Below are 18,093 nucleotides of genomic sequence, written 5' to 3' on the forward strand. Positions count from 1 at the left end.
ACGCAGTCGAAACTTCATTTCCAGAGGAATCAAGCCCACCTTGTGATGCTGTGAGTGCATGGTCTGCGATGTGGAGGGGGGTGTGGCCCGAGGAATTGACTCGTCGGTTGTTGTGCCACACCAAACCCTCAGATCACCCTGGCCACCAGCCAAAGTATCTCTTCTCGAGGAAGAGATAAATTGGGGTGTGGCAGAGGGGACTCTACTCACATGGAGATCATTGAGTCTTGATCTATAAACATCGCGATGGTCATGTTCCCTTCTTTTTCTTTTTTTTTTTTTTTAGTTTATTTTTTTTGCAATGAAAACATGACTCATCAACGAGCGCTGCCAAGCGTGATTAAGCCCAACACGCAAAACAGCGCTCGCGACCGTTAGGCAGATGACCGCACAGTGCGCACACACATCCAGAAAATACACGGGCGAACCGTCTTGAAAAAGACGTGCCGCGTGCAGCTCTTTTAGAGAGTGGAAAAGCTCAGCAGAGTGCTGAAGCGCCCAGGGAGAAACACACTCACTGTCGGCAGATTACTGCACAAATCAGCAGCAGGAAATGCGATCTCGCTGGAAAGCGCCGTCACACAAACACACTGAAGAGCCGCTCGTCTCGAAGAGATTTGAGATGACACTCAAAAGGCTTGTGGAGTGAAGTACTGAACTTGGCTCCGAAGCGAAAACATATCTGCATATTGCAGCGTACTTCCTTATATACCCCCTGCGGTGGGCGGAGATACGCTATGCAAATTCCGCAGACCCATGGCATTTCATTGCCATTGGCTCGTTTTATATACTCGAAGGTGAGAGGCTTTCTAAGCGAAACCCCAATCGTCGTCATCCGACGTAACTCGGAGTGACCACGAAAGGGAACTAAATTTACAAGGAGGGTGTGAAATGCTAAACAGCAGACAGAAGTACCACAGTTTTTTGCACAGGTAATAGCAAACCAAATTGTGCAACAACTAAAATGTAATCTAATCAGAGAACTAAATTTACAAGGAGGGTGTGAAATGCTAAACAGCAGACAGAAGTACCACAGTTTTTTGCAGGTCAAAAAATATCTGCACTAACTAAAATGTGTGAACGACACCATAAACAGGAAAATGCTAACCAGACAACCCAGAGATCTGGCTGTAATGAGAGAAAGCAATGAGCATTGCACATGCAGCAGACTGAAGGCTGAACTGGAAAAGCAGCTTCAGGTGTCACAACACACTGAGACAACAGCAACAATTCAGACGTGGTCAACGAAACTCGGTTTCATGTGACATCTGGAATTAAAATTGCAATTGACATGATAATGGAACAAGTAAAAGAATTCCACACGTCTGAATTTAATGCTTTTGAAATATTGGAATTATCTGTCTGTGGTTCGCTCGCCTCTGTTTTATGTCTCAGGTTTACTTCTGCAAATTCCCCGAAGGACGTTAGCCAGGATGGGCCGGACCCCACCTGGATCAAGGCCAGGACAGCGGAATTGTTAGAACATAACCTCGGGAGATGGGTGAAAAGACACTTCAAGAGGCCATTCACACTCACAATAGTACAACACTACGTAAATATGGCCTCCCAGTTTAGAACTGGAACTAAATTTGCAACACAATTGTTATAGATTATTTTCCACCCATCTCCTAGACATGAACACTGAACACACACCTCCCACATTACACATCATAAGAAGATAAAGATGACATAGAGTCCAAAAGTGTCACTTCACTAAAAATATATTGTCCATCTTCACACTAACAGATCCAGATAGCTTCACACACAGAGGATGGTAAAGCTGATCCCATGATCATGGTCTAACAGAGACACAGAGAATAGCATACGCTATTCACAACAAACTGCCAACTAATGCAACACATGGACAACTGAATGGCTACAGTCACAAATCAAGACAAATTCTAAGGCAGACCTGCCATTAAATTTCAAACTCTATGATTGTTGGTGGGAGTTGGAAAATCAGAGGGCCCCTGATTTCTCAACATACCTACTAATAACAGAAACATAATTAAAATGGACCATTACAAAATTCACAATTCAACTCATCGACTGTGACTTAGCCAGATCAACACACACTCTCAAACACACTCTTTGTCACAGACACACACACACAGACAAAAACACACTCTGACATTCTAAAAAATACTTTCACACAAACACACAAAACCATTGATTGGTTTACACCGACCTCTTTCTGCATTTCTGAAACCTATTTTGATTTCTGCATTTTTTTCCTTTGAGTAATTCAGAAAAACATTTCTGAAACTTATTTTGATTTTAATTTCTGAAACTTATGTTTATTTTAATTTCTGAAACTTATTTTGATTTCCTTTGAGTAGTTCAGAAAAACATTTCTGAAACTTATTTTGATTTCTGCATTTCCATTGACTAATTCAATGAATGAACAATCTCCATTCCTATATGCTTAAACATGTTCCAAGTCACTTCTTAGATCTGCATAGGTGGCTTGCATTGGAGGATTCATGAACAAAGTGATTATTATATTGAATATTATTATTGCTGTTATTTATTTAGGTTACACCGACCTCTTGCTGCATTTCCTTTGAATAATTCAGATCAAGAATAATTAAATTCCACTACCATTTAACATCACAGTGGTAGTGAAGAATTGGATATTTAAAAATGAGACCATCCTACATGACCCTGAGAAACATTTGAGACCAGATGTACCATTCGCACTTGCTGACATGAACATGATATTTTATATAAGGCATGACATGATTTTGTTTTGTTGCATTATGTGTTCCCATGCATTTCCATACGACTTCAAGTTCATAAGTGCTCAATCGTGAAGTGGACATTTAAGATGCTTTTCAGGTGTCTCAAGCTTTTCACACAAAGCAGTGTGAACTAAGGAGAACCCCTTCATCCACTGAGGTCTGCCCAGACAACCGCACCGCTGGAGGTGACAGGATTGGTCAAGAAGGGTCAGATCATCATCGTGGAGAGGGTCCCAGAGAAGCAGAAGTTTCTCCATGGAGGAATGACACATCAACTGAACAAGTTACAAAGGTCCAGATTGACTCTACGAATTTTGCTCGCATCACAGGAAGAGAACCTGAATGCATTCATCCACCTGCTGGACTCAAGCAACATACACCTGGTGAGACCAGGTGTTCTGCAGGTGAACACAGTCCTTTGCAAGCTTCTACAGATGCTAACATTGAAAAGACAATTTTTGGGTGACATCTCAAGAATGACAACAGACGTTTATCAGTGACTCCATAGGAGCTCATTTGAATTTGACCCACGGAGTCAAGGAGGGAAAACTGTAAGAATTGATAAATTAGGAAATTCCAAACAGTCTGTTTTGGGGGTGACCAGGCCCTGAGAGGACAAAAGGACCTCTCTGGAGATTAGCATTTGAACTGGCCCTCGTGCACCATCGAGACGAAAGTCTCACCTCCGAGTCATCTAATCTACATCTCTTTCCCTCTCCCCTCACCCCTCTCTCATTCTCAGACGATCACCTGATTTCACCCAAGAAAATGTATAGTTTAATGTGAATGATTATCACAGAGTATTTTCATGTTTGGTATCATTTAAAATGTCACAGTGCGACTGGTACAAATGTCCTATTTCCAGAATAAGTAAAACACAAGGTAATAAGGTTTTTGAAGGTTTATGGATAACTAGCATACAAGGAGGGGTTGGTCTCTCAAGCAAATGGTCACGCACCCCCAAGAGGTGCTACAGTGTACCTCTGAATGCAAATTTCTATTGTTAGCACATGGTTCCAGGTGAAAAGGTTTGTCTATTTAAGGAAGTGCAGCAGGGAGATCGGGGCCTTTTCTGTATTTCAGATCGGTCCGTTAGGCTGAGAGATATAGATCTCTCAGCCTAATGTATTTCTTAAATGTTGGGTATGCATCTCTTTTCTTTATTCCAGAGAATTTGATGTTTTGTATCGATTATCTTTGAATTGATTATGAAATTGGCATGATACATTTACCTGACATAATAAATTGTTACATTTGATTATTCTAACTGACTTTGATATTATTTCCATTGAAGAGATAAACGGAATAGTCAAATGTTCACTCACTTTTAGTGAGGCACAGATATTATTAAAACCTTTCATTTATGGAGTCAGATGAATTAACGAGAGAATACATAACTAAATGTATTGTAAATTTAACCAACCAATTCTCTGCACGAGTAAGGACAGAACACGTGATAACCTTCCCCGTGTATTGGCAAACCGGCAGATTGGACCAATTTCACGGGCCTTACACGTTTAAAGTCTATGTAGAGAGAATTGTGTCGTCTTAGCGGCCCCTAATTTAATAACAAATGATTGTTGCGACGGAAGCGAATCAATCATAACTAACCTTAGCTGGAAAATAACTTTACTAAAGAACCGCTATAAAGCCAAAACAATCTCTGTTACCATAAATTATACGTTTATCTCTGTAAAGCTGCTTTGAAACAATCTACATTGTTAAAAGCGCTATATAAATGAAGATGACTTGACTTGTGTAAGGGTGCCCTTCGGCTACGAGTATGAATGAAACATACATTACATGAGAGCGTTAAGCACTCCATAATGTTCACATTGCCTCAATTTGGATAAGAATAAAACGTCAGGTCATGCATAGACTTTGTTGTCTCTTTGAATTTAAACCTAGATTTATTTACATTGGCCAATGAAAAGCTCTATGTGAACACACTTGCCCAAAAAAGTGAGGAGGACTAAATGACATTTAATTAAAAGTGTGGGGAACACGCCAGGAGAGGTATTTTGATTCAAGATTATGAGGGCACATACATTAAAAATAAACAATGATGAAAAAATCATTTATTTAAAAAAATCCATCAATTTTGATTTCGACTCCCATTCAGCCGCTCCCATTCATAAAAAAAAACTCCTGTGTGGTCATCATGAATGCGTTTGACAAAACAACGTCCCTCAGCTTTTAGCTAAAATATTTGCACATTTAGAGATACTGTATATATTGATAAATTATCATAGGTTTACCTCAGATTTCTATAGGAATAATATTTTCTGAATTTATACCCAAAATGGGCCGATGTAATCATTATGAACGCTGGATACTCTGATGTAATGGCCCTGTCCCAAATGCACACTTCATATGCACTTTCGATCTTGTGGTTGTGGACTTACAATGGCTGCTGCGTGCGCGTGTCCGTTAAGTCTGTGAGACTGTAGGGTGTCCCATTTGTCATTTTAAGCCTCAGAAGGGTGCTCACAAACGGCATTACGTCACAAAAGTACGGACTCGTAGGAAGACCACGAGTGCTTAGGGTGCCATTTGGGACAGGGCCACTGTGTTTTCATTACACACTGGTATAAACAAGGCTTATCAGAGATCTGTAACATGCAGATAAAGATGTTTTGGAGACAATAAACATGATTGCAACGAGATATGATTTATCTGTGTTATTCGAGCCATGTCAGGTATTTTCATAATAATAGATTATATTTATAATGTAATGCTAATCGATATAAAATGTATCATCGTGCATAATACTATAAAATAATATATTTTCTGAATGATTTTTTTATCCGAAGCCAAATCAGATCACAGAAGGTTATTTAAAACACTTGACTTGCGTTATAAAGTAAGTTTGGAGCAAAAACATGGTTTTAATTTCATAAATTGTTGTGTATTGATGGTGTGCTAAGCTAACATGCTAGCCAGCCCTGATGCACCTGCCACCTAGCTGTTATTTTTATGATTTTTTTTAAATAAGAATGCTAACTGAAAAGGGAATTTGATTCAGTTTAAAATGTCAAGTGAGAACTTTGATAAAAGAAATAAGGGATTGAAACAATGTCGAATAGCCAGTTGTTAGTAATTAATGAAAACAAAAGAAAAGCATTATTTAGAGCCATAACCAGGCTGGAGAGGTGTGAATGTGAGCAGGGGAGACTGAGACTGAATGGGGCTCGTTTGCGCCACAAAATAATAGAGACAATAAACTGAATGGATGCCTTAGAAGATGACATCAGTTTGCATTTTAGAGTCTAATCAAAATAAAGTCATAGACATGATCTTGAAAAACATTTAACTAAATAGCCTACAGAGTTTTAGACTTATCATCTTCAGATTTGAAATATAACATGCTTTAGCTGCAGTGTATTTCTAGATTGATACAATGCCAACTTCAATTTTATTTTCATGAAGATATTTAATAAAATTTTATTTCTAATAACGTTACAACACTTTGAAGCTATTTATAAAAAAAAATTCATTATGACAATAATTCATTCTAAATTTACAATAAACTGCCAAGTGTCAGCTTTCAAATGAGATCATACTTGTGCTTTTAGTGCAAAGGGTTCATGAACTGTATCTGTTTTAGTTTGGGTATGCCATTTCTGGAGACTTTTCAAAAGTGGGGTTGCTGGCTAACAGGTTAAAGGGTTAGTTCACCCAAAAATGAAAAATTATGTCATTAATTACTCCAAAGTTAAACATGTAAGATCTTCATTTGTGTTCATTTTCTGAATCTTTTTGATTGAATTTAGGCTTTTATTAACATATAAACATTCATCAACTCACAAATCAGTTGTGGCAAATAGAGGCTCGATCATCTTTGCTTGACATGCAAGAACCAGTGAGGTTCATTCTCGTGTGTTAACGTTATGCAGTTTGAGCTAACCCGGCTTGTAACACCATAAAGCCGGTCGCACACCGGACGCGCAGCTCAGCGCCGCGCCGCGCAGCGCCACGTCTTTTAAATTCGAACACATTATTCTCTATGAGAGTACACACACCGGCGGCGTCTGTCCGCGGCGCCCAGCAACGGCTCATACCCAGGGGGCAAAACACCTGTTTTTTAGGAAATCAGACATGGGCTGCTGTAAAAGGTTGTCATATAAAAATGAAATCTATGATGTCTGAGGATCACAACCTGGGTGGCCAACCCGGTCAACAAGCTGCTGGAAACTTGTAATTAGGGTCAAAACAATGCTACCTCAAATTCGGCTTTAACTCCCAGAATCACCCAAACATGCTAAAACGGTTTAATTATATTCATGAATCGTGAGCCATATCTCCCTGATACTTTATGCTAGAAACAAACTGAGCACACCTTTAGAAAGAGTGGAAGATAAGCTTTCATCTGATGCCTTGATTGTACATGTAATTAGAATGTAAGAGTTAACAATGCCTCTTAATTCATAGGTAGGCAAAAAAAAAGAAAAAAATATTGAACATTCCATTTGTAATCGGTAGCATTCTTTTCCCTTTGTTGTTGTTACAATAAACAAATTACCATGTAAAGTTAACTTTTACTGGATGAAATCATATTTTGATTTTTTTTTTTTTACTAACCAGACAGTCCTCATGGCCCACAACACATTTAGAGGGAATTCAATTTCAAGCCTAAAATAGCCTGTCAATTCAAACAAGATCCAAGAAAGAAGTTTACCATTAACTGGTGTTAATTGTATACTGCTCTGTTTCTGTATGTACAGTATATCGTTTGCATATTTATGCAATATCAATTATTTGTATTGCAATGTCTATTTCTAATATTCTTTCACAAGTGGGATAGCTTTATTTATTCTATTGAAATAAAAAAAAGGGATTTGAGGATTTTGGGTTAGGCTGGTTAGTGTTCAATCCTGGTGTTTGGAGTGTGAGACAAAGGTACTGACAACTAAATGTTGAAAGACTAAAACACACAGGAGTCATGTGTGGAGTAGGTTTAAAAGTATTTACTGATTAAAACTGTTACATTAAGTAGCAATTTGTACCAAAAAAAAAAAAAAAAAAAAAACGAAACAGACAAACAGATTACAATTCAGGGTGATAACTAATTTCTGTAATAATGTTTATACAATTTGTTTAGCTGTTTCGGAATCACCGCTGCTGTCGCTGCTCTCTAGTGTTTCAGCATGCTGTGTCCTACTACATTTGGTTGCCAACCCCTAGCAACAGCATCCTATGTAGCAGGAGCAGTTCTTCTGACAACCTTTAACCAGAGATGGGCACAAATACATCAAAAAGTATTTAATTAAAAATAAATAAAAAATTAAAAGTAATTTGTAATTTGAAAATACAAAAATGTATTTTTTACAGTCTTCTGTAGTGTAAGTGTGGCGTTAGGTACATGTAAGAGTCTAGAATATTGCAATATTGTTTAGTGCAGAAGATGCGCTTTTAACGTACATGTTGCCACATACTGTCATAATAAAATATAATTACGCATATAACACTATATTTGTATTATTTACACAAAAACTAGTTAACGCTGCTGTGAGGGTGTTTCTAATAGCGCGGCTGAGACAAAGTTGACAACTTTCTCTCTTCCGACTGCCATTATCTATTTTCTTACTCTTTTTGAAAGTTGTGAAAACACTGTTGTGGCGTTTTTCTTTTGCTATTTGAGCAAATTGGAACACAAAAATATATATTTAATGTAGTCTTTCATTCACTGCTATAGAAGTTAACCCAACTATGATGCCTTACACTTCTGAGAAACCCAGAAATGTGAACAGGGTCAATAGGATGTGTCACATCACGTGATTTACTTGCCAAAAACTGTGATAGGCAATTTGGTAGTCCTATTTGTATTTTATGTCTATGGTCCTAGGGATAGTTCACCCAAAAAGGAAAATTAGCCCATGATTTACTCACCCTGACGTCATCCTAGGTGTATATTACTTTCTTCTTTCAGAAGAATACAATCAGAGTTATATTAAAAAGTGTCGTGGCTCTTCAAAGCTTTATAATGACAGTCAATGGGTATATTTTTCATCAAAGTGCATCTGTCCATCATAAAAGTGCATCTGTCCATCATAAAAGCGTATCTATCCGTCATAAAAGTACATCTATCCATCATAAAAGTGCATTTGTCCATCATAAAAGTGCATCTATCCATCATAAAAGTGCATCTATCCATCATAAAAGTGCATGTGTCAATCATAAAAGTGCGTCTATCCATCATAAAAGTGCATCTATCCATCATAAAAGTGCGTCTATCCATCATAAAAGTGCATCTATCCATTATAAAAGTGCATCTATCCATCATAAAAGTGCATCTATCCATCATAAAAGTGCATCTGTCCATCATAAAAGTGCATGTGTCCATCATAAAAGTGCATGTGTCCATCATAAAAGTGCATCTATCCATCATAAAAGTGTGTCTATCCATCATAAAAGTGCATGTCAATCATAAAAGTGCATCTATCCATCATAATAGTGCATCTATCATCATAAAAGTGCATGTGTCCATCATATAAGTGTGTCTATCATAAAAGTGTGTCTATCCATCATAGATGTACTTTTATGATGGACAGATGCACTTTTATGATGGATAGATGCACTTTTATGATGGACAGATGCACTTTAATGATGGATAGACGCACTTTAATGATGGACACATGCACTTTTATGATAGATAGATGCACTTTTATGATGGATAGATGAACTTTTATGATGGATAGATGTACTTTTATGATGGATAGATGTACTTTTATGATGGATAGATGTACTTTTATGATGGATAGATGCACTTTTATGATGGATAGACGCACTTTTATGATTGTCACATGCACTTTTATGATGGATAGATATGCTTTTATGATGGACAGATGCACTTTTATGACGGACAGATGCACTTTTATGATGGATAGATGCACTTTTATGATGGATAGATGCACTTTTATGATGGATAGATGTACTTTTATGATGGATAGATGCACTTTTATGATGGATAGATGTACTTTTATGATTGACACATGCACTTTTATGATTGACACATGCACTTTTATGATGGATAGATGCAATTTTGTGATGGATAGATGCACTTTTATGATGGATAGATGCACTTTTATGATGGACAGATGCACTTTTATGATGGATAGACGCACTTTTATGATGGATAGATGCACTTTTATGATGGATAGACGCACTTTTATGATTGACATGCACTTTTATGATGGATAGATGCACTTTTATGACGGACAGATGCACTTTTATGATGGATAGATGCACTTTTATGATGGATAGATGCACTTTTATGATGGATAGATGCACTTTTATGATGGACAGATGCACTTTTATGATGGATAGACGCACTTTTATGATGGATAGATGCACTTTTATGATGGATAGACGCACTTTTATGATTGACATGCACTTATGATGGATAGATGCACTTTTATGATGGACAGATGCAGTTTTATGATGGATAGATGTACTTTTATGATGGATAGACGCACTTTTATGATTGACACATGCACTTTTATGATGGATAGATGCACTTTTATGATGGATAGACGCACTTTTATGATTGACACATGCACTTTTATGATGGATAGATGCACTTTTATGATGGACAGATGCACTTTTATGATGGATAGATTTACTTTTATGATGGATAGATATGCTTTTATGATGGACAGATGCACTTTTATGATGGATAGATGTACTTTTATGATGGATAGATGCACTTTTATGATGGATAGATGCACTTTTATGATGGATAGATATGCTTTTATGATGGACAGATGCACTTTTATGATGGATAGATGCAATTTTATGATGGATAGATGTACTTTTATGATGGATAGATGCACTTTTATGATGGATAGACGCACTTTTATGATTGACACATGCACTTTTATGATGGATAGATATGCTTTTATGATGGACAGATGCACTTTTATGATGGATAGATGCAATTTTATGATGGATAGATGTACTTTTCTGATGGATAGATGCACTTTTATGATGGATAGACGCACTTTTATGATTGACACATGCACTTTTATGATGGATAGATATGCTTTTATGATGGACAGATGCACTTTTATGACGGACAGATGCACTTTTATGATGGATAGATGTACTTTTATGATGGATAGATATGCTTTTATGATGGAAAGATGCACTTTTATCATGGACAGATGCACTTTTATGATGGATAGATGTACTTTTATGATGGATAGATATGCTTTTATGATGGACAGATGCACTTTTATGATGGATAGATGCACTTTTATGATGGATAGATGTACTTTTATGATGGGTAGATGCACTTTTATGATGGATAGACGCACTTTTATGATTGACACATGCACTTTTATGATGGATAAATATGCTTTTATGATGGACAGATGCACTTTTATGATGGATAGATGCACTTTTATGATGGATAGATGCACTTTTATGATGGATAGATGTACTTTTATGATGGATAGATGCACTTTTATGATGGATAGATGTACTTTTATGATTGACACATGCACTATGATTGACACATGCACTTTTATGATGGATAGATGCACTTTTGTGATGGATAGATGCACTTTTATGATGGATAGATGCACTTTTATGATGGACAGATGCACTTTTATGATGGATAGATGCACTTTTATGATGGATAGATGCACTTTTATGATGGACAGATGCACTTTTATGATTGACATGCACTTTTATGATGGATAGATGCACTTATGATGGACAGATGCAGTTTTATGATGGATAGATGTACTTTTATGATGGATAGACACACTTTTATGATTGACACATGCACTTTTATGATGGATAGATGCACTTTTATGATGGATAGACGCACTTTTATGATTGACACATGCACTTTTATGATGGATAGATGCACTTTTATGATGGATAGATGCACTTTTATGATGGACAGATGCACTTTTATGATGGATAGATTTACTTTTATGATGGGTAGATATGCTTTTATGATGGATAGATGCACTTTGATGAAAAATATACCCATTGACTGTCATTATAAAGCTTTGAAGAGCCACGACACTTTTTAATATAACTCTGATTGTATTCTTCTGAAAGAAGAAAGTAAAATACACCTAGGATGATGTCAGGGTGAGTAAATCATGGGCTAATTTTCCTTTTTGGGTGAACTATCCCTAGGACCATAGACATAAAATACAAATAGGACTACCAAATTGCCTATCACAGTTTTTGGCAAGTAAATCACGTGATGTGACACATCCTATTGACCCTGTTCACATTTCTGGGTTTCTCAGAAGTGTAAGGCATCATAGTTGGGTTAACTTCTATAGCAGTGAATGAAAGACTACATTAAATATATATTTTTGTGTTCCAATTTGCTCAAATAGCAAAAGAAAAACGCCACAACAGTGTTTTCACAACTTTCAAAAAGAGTAAGAAAATAGATAATGGCAGTCGGAAGAGAGAAAGTTGTCAACTTTGTCACAGCCGCGCTATTAGAAACACCCTCACAGCAGCGTTAACTAGTTTTTGTGTAAATAATACAAATATAGTGTTATATGCGTAATTATATTTTATTATGACAGTATGTGGCAACATGTACGTTAAAAGCGCATCTTCTGCACTAAACAATAATATTGCAATATTCTAGACTCTTACATGTACCTAACGCCACACTTACACTACAGAAGACTGTAAAAAATATATTTTTGTATTTTCAAATTACAAATTACTTGTATTTTAATTAAATACTTTTTGATGTATTTGTGCCCATCTCTGGTTAAAGGTTGTCAGAAGAACTGCTCCATGCTACATAGGATGCCGTTGCTAGGGGTTGGCAACCAAATGTAGTTGGACACAGCATGCTGAAACACTAGAGAGCAGCGACAGCAGCGGTGATTCCGAAACAGCTAAACAAATTGTATAAACATTATTACAGAAATTAGTTATCACCCTGAATTGTAATCTGTTTGTCTGTTTCGTTTTTTTTTTTTTTTTTTTTGGTACAAATTGCTACTTAATGTAACAGTTTTAATCAGTAAATACTTTTAAACCTACTCCACACATGACTCCTGTGTGTTTTAGTCTTTCAGCATTTAGTTGTCAGTACCTTTGTCTCACACTCCAAACACCAGGATTGAACACTAACCAGCCTAACCCAAAATCCTCAAATCCCTTTTTTTTTATTTCAATAGAATAAATAAAGCTATCCCACTTGTGAAAGAATATTAGAAATAGACATTGCAATACAAATAATTGATATTGCATAAATATGCAAACGATATACTGTACATACAGAAACAGAGCAGTATACAATTAACACCAGTTAATGGTAAACTTCTTTCTTGGTTCTTGTTTGAATTGACAGGCTATTATAGGCTTGAAATTGAATTCCCTCTAAATGTGTTATGGGCCATGAGGACTGTCTGGTTAGTAAAAAAAAAATCAAAATATGATTTCATCCAGTAAAAGTTAACTTTACATGGTAATTTGTTTATTGTAACAACAACAAAGGGAAAAGAATGCTACCGATTACAAATGGAATGTTCAATATTTTTTTCTTTTTTTTTGCCTACCTATGAATTAAGAGGCATTGTTAACTCTTACATTCTAATTACATGTACAATCAAGGCATCAGATGAAAGCTTATCTTCCACTCTTTCTAAATGTGTGCTCAGTTTGTTTCTAGCATAAAGTATCAGGGAGATATGGCTCACGATTCATGAATATAATTAAACCGTTTTAGCATGTTTGGGTGATTCTGGAAGTTAAAGCCGAATTTGAGGTAGCATTGTTTTGACCCTAATTACAAGTTTCCAGCAGCTTGTTGACCGGGTTGGCCACCCAGGTTGTGATCCTCAGACATCATAGATTTCATTTTTATATGACAACCTTTTACAGCAGCCCATGTCTGCTAAACCCCCTTTGCCCCCTGGGTATCAGGACCGTGTTCAAAACCTTGCCGCGCCACACAGCGCCATTTACATAGTTTTATATTAAATTTACATTTATGTGTCTCAAATCGTAGTTAATGTATATACGGACTTAACCCCGTGCTGCAATATACATTTAGTTTTATATTTATTTACAGAAATCAGAAAATTGCTGATGCTAACGGATTTTCAGGTGACAGTTGCCCTAGACGTGGCGCGGCGCGGCGCTGAGCTGCTCGTCCGGTGTGCGGCCCGCTTAAGGGTGAGTAATTAATGACAGAATGACATTTTTGGGTGAATTTACCCTTTAAAGTCTGATCACATCTGCCCTACCTGTGTCTTCAGAGCAGTGATTTGTGAAGAAAGTACAATCTCTGCAACACATCTGTGAATAATTCAGGATAAAAAGATTTAACATTAAAGACGATTCCAAATGTAGAACTTTGTATAAATGTAAAAAATGTGATGCATATAACAGGCTTAGAAGACAAATAATATTCAGTAATATTATCGATTTAACTGCAATTGAACTGATTTAGTTTATCTGCATTGAATCAACACTGACTGAATATTTGAATAATGACAATTATTTTGCTAAATATAATTTACAGAGGCGAAATGTTTTCTTTGGGGACCTTTATACATAACGTTACAGTCTAATCTTATGAAGGTCTTACCTACGGTGTAAAGTCGCTCATTTACATTAAAGATTGACGAAACGTTACGTTAGACATATCCTACAAGTTATGTAACTTAGATCTAACGTTAATTAAACATCTTAAAATATTTGCAGACCTTCGCAGAGATACTTCACAACTAATAAACAGAAGACAATATCTTCAAACAGCAAACCTCTAAAACCCCTAACACAGAATAAACGCATATTAAAAAATGAATTACCTTAATAATGGTTCTGTTGCAAAAACTGTTACTTGTGTATTCAGTGTAACCACGGAAACTGTTTTCCTCTTTCCTATTGGTCAATTCCACAACACAGCCACACAACCAAGCGTCCGTTCTACCGGGTAACGTCCGCGTGCGGGGTTTAACCAGAGAATGTCTGGTTTAACCAAACCAAAGAGTATAGAAGCCTTCTATACTCTTTGACCAAACTTCCAGTCTGCCCTTGACGTCATGTGTGTTCATGTCCTGAGTGCGGTTCAGCGCAAGAGGAGAGAGTATCCTTGAGCTCCCCGGAGTATGACAGTGGTTCAACATCTCTGTCTTGCCTGTATGACGTTAGACACCTCTCTTTTACTGTTTTGTTACTTGATGACATTCGCTCATCAATCCATGCACTGAGTCTGACCTACACCAACTACGAACACATTATGCTTGTTCGACTTCGCGCAGAGAATGTCTTATATAGAGAGATGAGAGGGTCTGTAGTGTATCTCTTACCATTGGAGAAGGAGAAAGCGTAACGGCTAACTTGGATCACGTGAGGCACCTCAGCCTATCGTGTAATTGCAGTGACGTCAGTGCCCGCAGTTCGAAGTTTTATGACAGTCAGTTACACCTGTTACAAAGATTGAATTCTGATGAAATAGTGGTTCATTAATTTTGGTCGAGTCACTACACTCAGAAGCTTTGGAATGATATTGGTGTATTTTTCAAGTGTAAGATTTTGCCAGGCTTCTCAATACATATAAGAAACATTATACTTGGGTATTTTGACTCAGACTCCACAAACGAAAATATCTTTCCTAAAATTTCCTTAGCAAATTTTACATTCACAAATGCAAATTTTCAAACTGTAAACCTGTCTTCTTAAAATAAATGGAAAATTATTTAAATGTGATTTCAGTATCTACTAACAAGAAAGATATAACTACTGTTAGGATTTGCTCTGCCTTTGATCTCTTCATGTGAACATTTTTATGTGATGTAATGGCCCTCTCTCTCTCTTTTTTTCATTTTTTGTATTTTTTTTTTCTCTTTTTTTCTTGTGGTTGATATTATGTGATGTATGCTTGTAGTTTTGTATGTTCCTGTTCTCTGCAATAAAAAAAGACAGTTTAGCTTACGTTAATCAGTTTCTTGTGTTTGTCTTGTGAATAAATGTGCTATATTTGGTGTTATATCGCTAGTAAAGGTACAGTAGGACTGCATTGTTTATGGAATGTGCTTTACTGTGGGAAAAAAGAGTGTGAATATCTATATTAGTATTAGCTGCAAAGTGGGCCTATAGTCACTGCAGGGCACATAAAACTACTTTTAAGATTACACTAAAAACTTAATTGTAATTTAATACATATATAATTCATTAAAATTATATGTATTTTTTAACCATCATTCATTTAAAAGTATTATATTATCATCATTAGGCACACAGCAGTCATATCATTACAGTACAAGATTACTGGCAGGCAGTGATAGAAAGAACACTTTATTTTCATTAAACAACATAGAATTTAAAACAATATTTAGAATTAAATTATTCATTTTCTCTTTATATAATAAAATGCATAATATCGGCATCATATGCATACATGATGCAGCTACAGGGCTGCCAACTTTTGAGTTTAGCTTTGATTGAGAATTATGGAGGGGAGTGAATTTGGGGGGATGTAAAAAAAAAAAAAAAAAAAAAAAAACTTGCATCACAATTGTGTACACAAGTGTACTGTGAATGTCAAAACATTTGGAAACTAAACCGAATTTTAGGAAGTTTAGTGACAACGTTACAATATTTATATGGTACATTGTAGTAGGCTACTATTTTTATTATGGAGAGACACAAATTTCACGATTTCACTTGTGATTTGATTTCGATCTCAATTTAAAGGTGCTGTATGTAACTTTTTTTATAAAATGAATCCTTTTTTTATTGCCCGTCTGTGAAGGGGTTGTAATCACACATTACATTGATCCACTTTTCGTGTTTTGCTATTACCTCTGAAGGCCAGTATTCCTATTTTTATGTGAAGTCTCCGGGTCGGATTTTCTGCGAAATCCACCGGATGTGACGTGCATGCGCGCTCCCGAGCCTACAGTCTATTGCAACTGCACTGCAGCTAACGACATGGAGTCTGATAACACCAAAAAACGACCTGCCTCCAGCACAACACAGACTCCAACACAAACTCCAAAAAAAAAAAAAAAATATATATATATATATATATATATCTGCTGAAGCTCGTCAGGCCAAACGTCAATCGGATCGACTCAGGACGAAAACACGGATCAACATCGGCAGAGCGTTTGAATTGTGGAGAGACCTCCGTTTTGAAATAGCAAGGTAAAATATAACATACATAAGACATGAAATGAATACAAAAGACTGTTCCATTATAACAAAAAGCAGGTGCTTTAGGATGTAACTTTTATTTTATGTTCTAGATCTACTGTCTAACGTCACTCATCCCACTACTATCATATTGTTTATAATACACATTTCCAGACATGTTCAGTACAGTAATATTACTTACTGTCTTATTGTTACACTGAAATTGTCCAGTCTAGTTGACTAACCGTTTTCGTTTTCATTCATTGACCTTATATTGACATTGCTGATTGTGAAAGATACACAAATAGTTAGTAAAATAATGCTAGATAACACCACATGTCGGCAAAATACAGTCAATGTAACGTTATCATGGTACGAGCATGGAGCATTAGTTCTACGTCAAGCTGATAAAAGTAGCCTATTATGGTAATGTTGCAGTGGGAGTTTACATGAGTTTCCAGCATGTTGTGTGATGCTTTCTCCGTTGTGTTGAAAAGTGTGGCCGCCGGTAGTGAGTTCGCGCTCTTGAGTTTGAGCACGCGCACGAGCACTGTTGTTGCAATCTGAAACATCACCGCTAGAGGCCGCTGGATCCTACATACAGCACCTTTAATATCGATTAATTTAGATAATTATTAGGTACATACATGTTCATTTTTCTCAGCTGCATCTAACCACTTCGATCAACTCTGAACGAGACCTGACTAGTCGCTCTAACCCCCAATTTCCACCAACTGCGGAACGGCTGCGGATCCGCTCCGGAACGGCGGCGGAGTCAATAGGTTTCTATTAAAGTCAATGTGTGTATTTTCACTGACTGTGGAACACCTGCGTTCCGACTCCGGCGATCCGCAGCCCTCCGGAGCAGATACGCATAGCTTCTATTTTTGCCGGATGCCGGAGAGCTCTGCAGCAATTCAGCACTTATATCGCACGATCATACGTGAATTTGCGAGATCTCGTGGGTCCTTGTGACTTCAGCTGTCAGTCATGGCCGCAGCCGTTCTGCAACAAATCCGGACCTAGTGGGTAAGGACGGCGGAGCAAGGAGCCGTTCAGCCGTTCCGCAGTTGGTGGAAATCCGGGGTAAACCGGAGTGTACCGCCCGCGTGCGCCACCTAGCTGTGAAAATATTAATTATCATATTTTTAAAAAATATTGCCTTGATAAACACAAAATTGGTGTCATTTGAAAGCGTAGAGTCTGAACTTTACAG

The 18,093-nt window shown here is 36.9% G+C and overlaps 1 protein-coding gene across 1 annotated transcript in view; it reads right to left on the reverse strand.

Annotated features, from left to right (window-relative positions):
* LOC308691838 (coiled-coil domain-containing protein 148-like) overlaps nt 1-17,753 on the reverse strand; it is a gene marked incomplete at its 5' end in the record, with an annotated part of 188,327 nt that extends 170,574 nt beyond the window's left edge. Inside the window, one exon of the mRNA XM_081367401.1 lies at nt 17,696-17,753. Coding sequence (XP_081223527.1) covers nt 17,696-17,753 — 58 coding nt within the window. The remainder of the gene's footprint in view (nt 1-17,695) is intronic.
* Nucleotides 17,754-18,093: the final 340 nt, after the last annotated feature.

This window comes from Scardinius erythrophthalmus (genome assembly GCF_964197995.2).
Source record: "Scardinius erythrophthalmus genome assembly, chromosome: 6".
In the NCBI taxonomy this organism is placed as follows: Eukaryota; Metazoa; Chordata; class Actinopteri; order Cypriniformes; family Leuciscidae; genus Scardinius; species Scardinius erythrophthalmus.